The 9,805-nt window shown below is 46.5% G+C and overlaps 1 protein-coding gene across 1 annotated transcript in view; it reads left to right on the forward strand.

Annotated features, from left to right (window-relative positions):
* The window catches only part of GGT7 (gamma-glutamyltransferase 7), a gene marked incomplete at its 5' end in the record, with an annotated part of 13,300 nt that extends 9,174 nt beyond the window's left edge, over nt 1–4,126 (forward strand). The window contains 4 exons of the mRNA XM_010021964.1: nt 445–562; nt 1,275–1,412; nt 2,364–2,463; nt 3,963–4,126. Of these exons, the coding sequence (XP_010020266.1) occupies nt 445–562; nt 1,275–1,412; nt 2,364–2,463; nt 3,963–4,126 (520 nt within the window). The remainder of the gene's footprint in view (nt 1–444; nt 563–1,274; nt 1,413–2,363; nt 2,464–3,962) is intronic.
* Between the last annotated feature and the right edge of the window lie 5,679 nt (nt 4,127–9,805).

Here is a 9,805-nt window from a genome sequence, read left to right on the forward strand (position 1 = left end):
GACCTGGAGCTGCTGGGCTGCTCTATCACAGCTAGCCCTGCAGCAGCCGAAGTGGGGAACATGGGGGGGAGATGTGTGAGCTAGTGCTGCTCTGCCCTGTGTAATCCTGCAGCCCTCTCAAAGTGAAATGTGTCTGAACTGGCCTGAATCTGCTCCTGGAGAAGAGGTGGTGGCCAGATTTGAGGACTGATGAGGGAATGGAGACAGATCCATCACCTAGATAGGAGTCCTTAAACACAGGGAGGGACAGAGTTGCTATTGCCCTCATTGCCCCTGCTCCTAAGTGCATTGAACTTTCACTCCTCACAGCTAGCCAGCCCTAAAGAGCATCTGAACTGGGCTCTGTCAAGCCAAGATGGGACAGAAAATCAGAGCCCTGATGCCTTGAAATGAACAAAAACTTCTGGGAGGATTTTGATAAGATTTCTCCATATTTCTTTTCAGTTCTTTGAATCGTCCCTTTGGGAGTGGAATAATGACACCCTCTGGAGTCCTCCTGAACAGCCAGATGTTGGACTTCTCCTGGCAAAATGAAACAATGAACCACTCCATTCCTAGGCTGGTAATGAACGACATGACACGTTCTTTATTTGAGCTGTCTGTACTGGGTTTTAATTCAACGTTATTCTCATCTCCATAACAGGGAGGCTATTTAATACCTTATTAATAACTGAGAGGCAACAGTCTGTAGAAAGCTCCTAATTTTTCTTTATATGAGCCCCTGAAACAGTCAACAGAAGGCTTCATGTGTATCAGTTGTCAATATAATGCAGTTATATCAAAAAACACTGCACGTATCAGCTACCTGTTTTCCTTGCAGTCCAGATGCAATTTAGAGCAACCACCCTTTTCAGTGGACTTGGATTAAGGACTCTCTTTATGCATTGGCTCTCTGCACATTTAAAAGTAGCAGGTAGCAGCAAAAAATCTTCAGATCTTGGAAAGAAACAACTACAGACCAGTACTGGTGGCTTCCAGTGCTGCCTCATTGTTTCCTCTTGCCATGCATTGTAAAACCATCCCACTTTGCTGAGTTGGTGCTTTAGAAGTGGGTGAATGGCTCCATGTACCTTCTGGAAAAGAGAGCCGTGGTGTGAAACAGGTCAAATCCTGTTAACTCAGAGAGCTTTGCCATAGCAGTGAGGATGCTTGAAAATACACGCAAGTGCAATTGCTGGCTGCAGCCTAAAGAGTAAGGAATGAACCTGCACAGCTTGAGCAAAGCTTTAGTTGGCCTGTTGAAATTTTTTGGTGTGTCTTTTCTTCAACTGCAGCAAAATCTCATTCAGCCTCGGAAACGGCCCCTGTCTTTCCTCTTACCCACCATCGTGAGGCCATCCGAGGGGATGTGTGGGACATACCTATGTCTGGGAGCCAACAACGGGGACAGAGCCTTGAGCAGCATCGTTCAGGTCAGTGCTGCGCAGGGCCCCCTCCTGCAGTACAGGTTTTCCCCTCCCAGTGTCCCAGGCTGTGTTGAAAGTGGTGGCCACAGGATTACCAGTCCAGTCTTTGATGCCACCAGTTCCATGCAGTTGGATTTTCAAATCTCTGAGAGCTACTGGTTTACTTCTCTTGCACCTTTCCTGGTGGCACCGCTCATAGTTGCAGAGCAAAAGCATTTTGGCAGAACCCGTAATGGTTTTGTGTCGTTCTAATACCTGTTCAAAGCTTGTCTTAAGGATCATTAGGGAAAAAAAGGAGCATTTTGTATTCAGAGAATTGCAGGAGACCGGCAGCCCTTTAAGCCCTTTTCCCTATGAAAAGCTCCTTTTAGTGCACTCTCAACTGAATTCCTCCCTGCTCAGCACTTCTATAAATTGGGCAACTCCTCCTAATTTCTGATTTGTAATGAGGTGGAGTACTTGCCAATAGCTTGATTGCATGCACAGCAGCAAAGGATTGCTAAAAAGAAAGGCACAACAAGAATGGCTCCCATTTTCCTTACCTCTTGGAAGGCATTATTCAGAGCAAAACTAAAGCCAACCGTCGCTTCCTAATGCTTTGTGTGGAGAAGTCACGTGCTGAGCTTTTGGCTGCAACAAACACATATTTAGAGATGACATCATGTTCCAGACACACAACTCTCCTAATTTAGCAGGAACTCTGTGACAAAAAGCCCATGCAAGCCTCAAAAGCTACCACTTTTCCACCAACAATATACAGCCCATATTTCAGGGGCCTCTTCATGTGTGCAGAACCCTGTGCTAGTTCATGCAGTTTGGTAAACAGTTCAAAATCTTCCTTGCCTGCTGCACCTGCAGATGTTGGAGCCACCAGTTAGGGGGATGCTCAGGAAGTTGTTGGCTTCTCCTGTTCTCATTACTATTTTTTATTATTGAGGGTCTTTTATTCTCTTTCAGGTTTTGGTAAATGTATTAACATTTAACAAGAATCTGAGTGAAAGTTTGTCACTTGGTCGACTTCACCCCCAGCTTCAGTCCAACACCTTGCAGGTTGACAGTGAGTATGGACACTGGCTGGGTTGTCTTTAGAAAAGGAGCAGGATTTTCTTAGCACACTGCTGTGGAAGTGTGACAGCCCAGCACACAGCTTACCCTGTTCCAGGGTCCCCAGGGGGTGCAAAGGGTTTTGGGGAAGACAAAAAGCAACCACCTAGCTTCTTCAAAGCTTGGAGCCCTTGCTGAGCCATCCCTCTCCCTCTTGTCTTGAGAATGCTCCCTGGCTCCTGCAACTCCTCCTGTCCAAACACTTTCACGTGCTTCTCCCCAGCCCTCCCTCTGTCCCAGCTCACATCCTGGTAGCACCCTTATCCTGTCCTTAAAACCTTTTGGCAGTCCAGTGGCATGAAGGGTATCCAAATAAAAAGGATTGCAGGCACAGCTTCACCCAGACAGGTACTGAAGCTAGCAGATCTTCCTGCACTTTATTACCACTGCCATAAATGATGTCCTTTTGCGTTCCAGTCCGTGTTCCTTAACTCCACCAGCTGAGGAGCAGGCAAAGCTTATGGCAAGGCTTGTAGCTTGGCAGTGCTGGAGATGCAGCTGACACTCTGGAGACTGTACTGCAGCTCTTGTCCTTGTTATTAAAAGTCTTGGTCTATTTGGTGTTTTTCAAAAAGCCAAATATCAAGTCAACTACCTTACCAGAGGGAACCATAAGTGAAATTCCATTCTCATTTCATACAAAATAGCCAGATTTTCGAGGCCTTCCCATTTCAGAGGAACATCTGAAGAAGTCTGTCAAGTGTAACCTGCAGACTTGGAATCGAGAATGTAATTAAAACAAATCCAAAACTCCAGAAGGTTCTAATTTGTGGGTTTGGACGTTTGGCATCAACAAGATATATGTTAAAACACATCTGCAATGTGGCTAGCTTAAATAACCATGGTGTGCCTGCTTTGTCCAGCTGCATCCCCAGCTTCATGTCCTCGGGCACTTCTCTTCCTGCAGAAACTACAAAACATCAAATAAACAAAATAAAACCAGAAAAGCTTTTCCAGCAACCTAAGGTAGATGGCTGGAAGATGAAGAGATAGGAGCAGGGGAAGTTGGAAGGCCTATCACGAAGTCTCGTTTGGCAGTGTTTTACTGTTGTTTGTTTTGAACTGCCTTGCATCTTATTTGGACTAATAACTGTTAATACTATGATTTGTAACTAAGCTCTTAAGAGCAGGGACTGCCTCTTCTCTAAGAAGAATAACTACAATAGGTGCCAACAATGTATTTTCCCCATTTTCCAAAAAGGAGGAAGATCTTCCACATCTTTAAAGGGTCTTCTGGATCCTCTCATTTCCCCCACCACACAGAGCACTGTCCAGCTCTGAGAAGCCTGTGCTGCTCCTCAGCATGGTGGGTGCTGGTCACCCATATGGGATACCTGAGGAGGCTGCAGGCAGCTTCCTTCATCCTGCAGATCCCAACAGGGTTAGAACAAAGCTTTGTGTCAAAGGCAACAGTGGTTTCAGTTACAAACTCCTCTTTTAAAATCCCTACAGGTGAATTTCCTGAAGAAGATATTGAATTTCTTGTAGCCAGGGGTCATCAAGTGGACAAAGTCAAAGTGCTCTCCCTAGTTCATGGAGCCAGGAGAACCAACAGTTTCATCATTGGCCTGAAGGATCCCAGGAGCGTGGATGCTGCTGGAGCCACGATATTGTAGCACCTCCCAGCCAACGTGTTCACTGAAAAGGCTGAGACAAACCAACCCACATGATGTGCATGTTCTGAAATGGCTCCTTCCCCACCCTGGGGTGGGAGCCCCACACACACACTGCTGAGTAGACTTTCTGCATTCCCCACCCAGGACGGCACCAGAGGGGTTACAACAGCACCAACATACAGCACTCTGATTTTTATTGTTTTCTTTTTAAATGACTTGGATGGCAAACAGCCCAGTCCTTGTCACAGGAATGCAGGAGCACACTTTTCTTTCAGCAGAGTCTTGCTAATAATATCAGTCTTTTGAAAAGCTCAGTTCTAGTCAGCATCTTAATTTTAGTGAGCAACAACATCAGCAATGAAAACAAGATCTGATGATGATACTGTCATCTTCATCTCCCTGTCTTTCCCAAGTTCATTCTTTGCCTCTTGTGTTTTAGCCCGTAACTAACACAGGCTGATGTAGTGTTGGTATTGCTGCCTGCAGCTGGAGTATTGGGGAGTCCATTAATACTCCGTATGGGCCAGCTGGTTTTTACCAGCCTCCTGTGTTAGTTCCTTTTTTTACATCCCTACATACCCTGAATTTTGGGAGTAAATATTTTGAATCAAGTAGCTGTGCAGGCTCATTGCAGCCTGATCTTGTAACCAGAGCAATGGTTTTCAACTTCTAACAACTTGTGGACCCTCCCCCCCCCCCGTATTTTTCTTACAGAGGTTCAAGCCTCCTCCAAGGTGAATTTAAGCTTAGTGGTAATGACGTAATTTTCTTAGGTATGTTTTGGAGACATCTTAGCAGTAAGTACTCCACAGACTTGTAAAAATCAAAAGGCCATGGACTGAAAACCACATGGAGAGTGTTTGGATAGATTCAGGGCTTTCCTTACACTGCCTTGTCTGAGTCTGCCCTGGAAGCCTGGATGGTATAATCCCTATGGAGAGGCTTGGGGTTTTCTGCTTACTAAATTCAGCTCTGTATTTTGATACCAGTGTCTCTATTGGAAAAAGGAGAGTGAGAGAAAAGGTTCAAACCAAACACTACTGAGAGAATTTTCTGCCTGCAGCACGTAATGCAAAACACATGAATACTTCTGCATTTCTTGTCTGAAATAGAGTGAAGAAATAATACCACATCTGACAGCTGAACTGCTTCGTTCATCCCACATTTGGACATTTCCTTCTCTTTTTACTAGCAAGTCAGAGACAAGTGGCACTAAATTCTGGAATTTGGTCATTTTCTGCAGTCTAAAATTTGGTGATTTCCTTCATAGTCCAAATGCATATATATATATATATATATGTTTGTCTGCTTATAGTTGTCATGGTCTCTCGTTCGATGATTACGCCTCCTCCCGAGGGACCCCACAGCACCCATCCGTTTGTACCACACCTCCTGACGCTCGTTGCCATTTCACATGGGCAGCGTGCGGGTCACTTCGGGGTGGTCAGGGCACTATGGCAGATAATTGGACTAATTGCTCCTGCCACCTGCCAGCTGAGGATCTCAAAGCATCTTACGTGAAGCCCTGCACGTTGCGCTGAGGGAGGACAGAGATGCTTTTATGCTCCACTGAAGCGCAGCCACCTGTGAGAAGAGCACGGCAGCCACCTAGCAGATGGGATCAGTGGTATTGTCTGTTACAAATGCATCAGTGGTCTCAGCTGAGAGATGGGGAAGTACAGTGTTGTCTTTGGGAAGTTGTCTTATGTACCACCACACTGCCCGTGGGGCAAGACAGGCTTTCTTCACCATAGGGACACCAAATCTATTTGGTTTTCTGGCATCAGCACTAGAGTTGGTCACTGCCCGAAGCTGGAGTGTTCATAAAACTTCACGTGTCTTGGAGCAGACCTCTTCAGGTTTCACAGGAAGGATGCAGTTTTGTGCATTGAATCTCACTGGAGGAAATTTGGGGGTTTCTGGTACAGCAGTGAGCTATCCCTTGGGCATGGAGGTTTGCTGTGCACAAATAGGTGGTCAAGTCATCATCACTTCAGTTCTTTGCACGGAATATGACAGAACACTTTGAAAGATAAAATTCCTCCTTATTAGCTGAATTCACCAACTCATTTCTGATGCTGAAAACTGTGTATTCATTTGGGAGTTAAAGACACTGGCCTTGATTCAAAAGGGCACTTACACGCCCCAAGGAACAATTTCACAGCAATTATTCAGAACCTTGAAATAAAGCATGCTCCAAAGTGCTCTGCTGGGTCATGGTCTATGTGGCAAAAAAGAGAAAAAGTAATTGGAAGATGGGACTGAGGCCCCTAGATCATGGCTGAGAGAAGTAAAGATATTTCAAATTAATTCCCATTTTCTCAGTTTAAAAACTGAGAAAATGAGGGTAGCACAGATGTCTTTGACATGGAAACCTGTAATCTGCTAATTGGCCCAGTGTCTCTGATACTTTGAGTCCATCTGTTGTGATGAGATCTGATGAGTTTAATGTGGGGTACCAAGAAATACCCTATGTTTCCTTCCATACAGGTGAGCCAGGCATTGTGAAACAAAGGGCCATATTCTGGAGATGTGTGTGTACACAGAAACTGTATTGATTTCAGCCTGGCTATTGCAGACTCTTAACAGATCTGAAGCAGAATTTGTCCTGAAGCTTTTACATGGAAGTTCCGTGAGAAGCTTAGAACACAAAATACAAAAGTGGCTGAGAAAAACAATAAAGACAATTTTTAAAGGAACAAAACAAACCCGAACAAAACAAAGAAAAAAAATAAGATGTCTTTACCAAATGTGACCATTACGATCTGGAACGCGATCAGCTTGTCTCTGCCCACGTTTGCATTGCTCCCCATTGATGTGTACTGCTTTTTACACTGGGATAAGCTGGGGGCAGGCTGTGCCACTAAGTGTTAGCTCAGTTTGTCAGTATTTCTCACAAAGGCTCGGTGCCATTCAGGATCATGGATAACCAGCAGTGCTTCACTAGCTTTAGATACCACTGCACACCCGGGTGCGTCTAGCACAGCTCTGTGTGTAAAAGCCTAAAGAGGGGATGAGGCAGAAGCGCTGCCACCCTGCAGCAGTGGGGACAAGGATGCTCTGGCACCTCGGCTGTGCCATTCAGGGTCAGGTCCCCAGTCTCCAGGGATGATGACTGGTGTCCCACAGCTCTGCTGCAGCTCTGCCAGAGTCTCTCTGAGGGGTCCCTCAGGTGGGGTGACACATCCCAAAGAGCTTGTCCCAGCATCAGCCAGGCTGCCAGGGGAGCTGGACCCTCTGGATGGCTGCTGGAACCTCCTTCCACAACCCAGCAGGCTGCCATGGACTCATCCCAGACACTGACGTGTTGGAGAGAAACGGGAGCCAGGCCTCGGCAAACACTGTGAGATGAAACCTTCATCTCTTTCATGAACACACCAAAACCACTGAAGATTTTGCAAGGCTTTGGAAAGAAGCAGGTGGAGTGCGAAGAGCTCCTGTAGCACCCAGGTATTTTCCTCACAGCAGTTTTGGAAAGCTCTTCCATACTTAAGTGAAGGACATCTGCACGCCAGCCAGGGAAAGGAGAGCTCCAACAGGCAGAGCTGGGTTTCGGAGAGGCAAGGGACTATCTAAAAGTGTGCAGAGAGCAGGAGAGCCCACGGAATCGGAGCACTCGAGCACCACAATGCGCTGCCCAGGAAGGGCCCTCCAGTGGCCACAACATTTTCGGATGCAGTTCAACAAAATCCAGGATCAGAAGTGATTGTGACTGCAGTGCAACAGGTCACCTTTCCTTTTCTCTAGGTGAGCATCGTAACGGTACTAGAGGAGAACTTATTTTGTTCGAGTCATTGTATAATATTTAAGTTTGGGAAAACCTGAAGCTGGTCATGCCACTACCAACCTTGTCTGTATACTACCTTTCCTTTGAAAATGCTGTCATATGAAAATGCACATAAATATAACCACAGTTTGGGTTGTCGTGATCTCAAATGCCTTTCTCCGTTCTGTTTGTGGATGATGAAGTAGCTCAAACAGCTTTCTGTGTGCTGCACACAGCCCTTCTTTTTGGGTGACATTGTATTAGGGTGTTGTTTGTTTTGCAGCAAAGCTTCAGAATCCAAATGAAATCAGTTTGTTCATGGAGGGGCTCCACAAACAGATCAAGCCCCCCCAAATCTCATCATGATCATGGTGTACAAAGGCCAGGCAAGACCTGGAAATGTTTAAGCTACAGAGGATGGACCCAGGGCTATGTGGGGAAACCCCGAAGGATGACCTTGCAAAACACACAGAGCAACACTGGTGGGAAACACGGGGATTTTCTGGAAGCGACACTTGGATCTAACTGTGCCAGAGTTGGAAACACAGGAGGCTTGTGGGGAAGGCAGGAGGAGGAGGAAGCTGAATGCAGCTGGGTACAGAAATGTCTCATGAGATAGAGGACTGCATGAAGGCAAGAAGGGGAGAAAGGTAATTCTCAGGTACTGAAGAGGAGTGCTCTGGGCTTCCTGTGTTTCCAGCCTGTCTCAAGAGATGGGAGCAGGGTAAGGCCGAGTGGGGAACATCCACACTGGTGCAGACAGAAACTCCCCAACAGACGGTGGGGTGTGGGGAACGTTCATTATTACCACCCCTGCGACTGACACCCTGTCACCTCCTCTGACCCCGCTGAGGGTCTTCTGGGGCCTGAGGAAGGGCTTTTCTCCCATCCATAGTGCAGTGGGGAGGTGTTGGCAGTGGGGTCCCTGCCCCAGCAGCTGGGGAAGAGCAGAAAAAGGCACCACCAGAACGATCCTTTGGTGAAGAGTTGCTCAGTGCTCATCTGCCAGCAGGGAGCTTTAGAGCTGCAAATGCAGAGGAAACACACAATCTGCTCCCAGCTTCCCACACACCAACAACATTTAATTACTAAGATAAGTCATAAACTAACCATGACGTTCATTGTTTTGGGTCTTTTTATGGAATGCATTTATATGTCAGTTACAAAAAGAGATTTTGTGTGTGTGTGGTGAGCTATAGTGACAAATGAGGTGTGGGATCATAGTATTGAAAACGTTTTACAGAATAAACCCCCATTTTCCTCTTACTGTGTCGTTTATCCCACAGTGATCTGGGATAAACAGCCAGTTTGGGCTGGAGCCACCAGAACTGACCCATAACGTGTATCTGCAGGACCAAAGCCTTTATTTTCCCCACAAGGGACTTTTGGTTCTCTTACGAGCCTGAAACAGGCATTGCCATGTGTTTATTTTCCTTAGCATCACCAGGTAACAGTTTTCTGCTTATATCAATGGCTGGCAGGGAGGAAAACAGATGTTTGTGCAGTGCCACTGCCTTTGTATGCTCATTTATCGTTTCTTGTGTGAATAAAGGCTGGTGGGAAGAGGTGAACCGAGGGCTCTGTGCCCTGTCCTGGGGGGACCCCCCGTGTGCCGAGGGGTCTCTAGGGAGCAAGCACTGCCCACTGGGCCTGTGTGGTAACCAGGTAAATAGGGTTTTAACTAAAACCCAGCACGGAAGTTGTGTTCGGTCCCTCTCCAGCTTCTTTCCCATCTCCCCGGTGCAACACAAAGTACAGTCTAATTCATGGGTCCTTGTGAAGTCCCAGACCTCCTTCCAGAGTTCCTCTGGTAAAACTCCTCTGAATGACAACTCTCTTTTCCCAGCAATTTCCTATAGAGGATTTAATTACTATTTTGTGCGGAACCTCGGCCAGGAAACGCTCTTTATTCG

Source organism: Nestor notabilis, unplaced genomic scaffold (assembly GCF_000696875.1).
Source record: "Nestor notabilis isolate BGI_N333 unplaced genomic scaffold, ASM69687v1 scaffold19399, whole genome shotgun sequence".
NCBI classification, from domain to species: Eukaryota; Metazoa; Chordata; class Aves; order Psittaciformes; family Psittacidae; genus Nestor; species Nestor notabilis.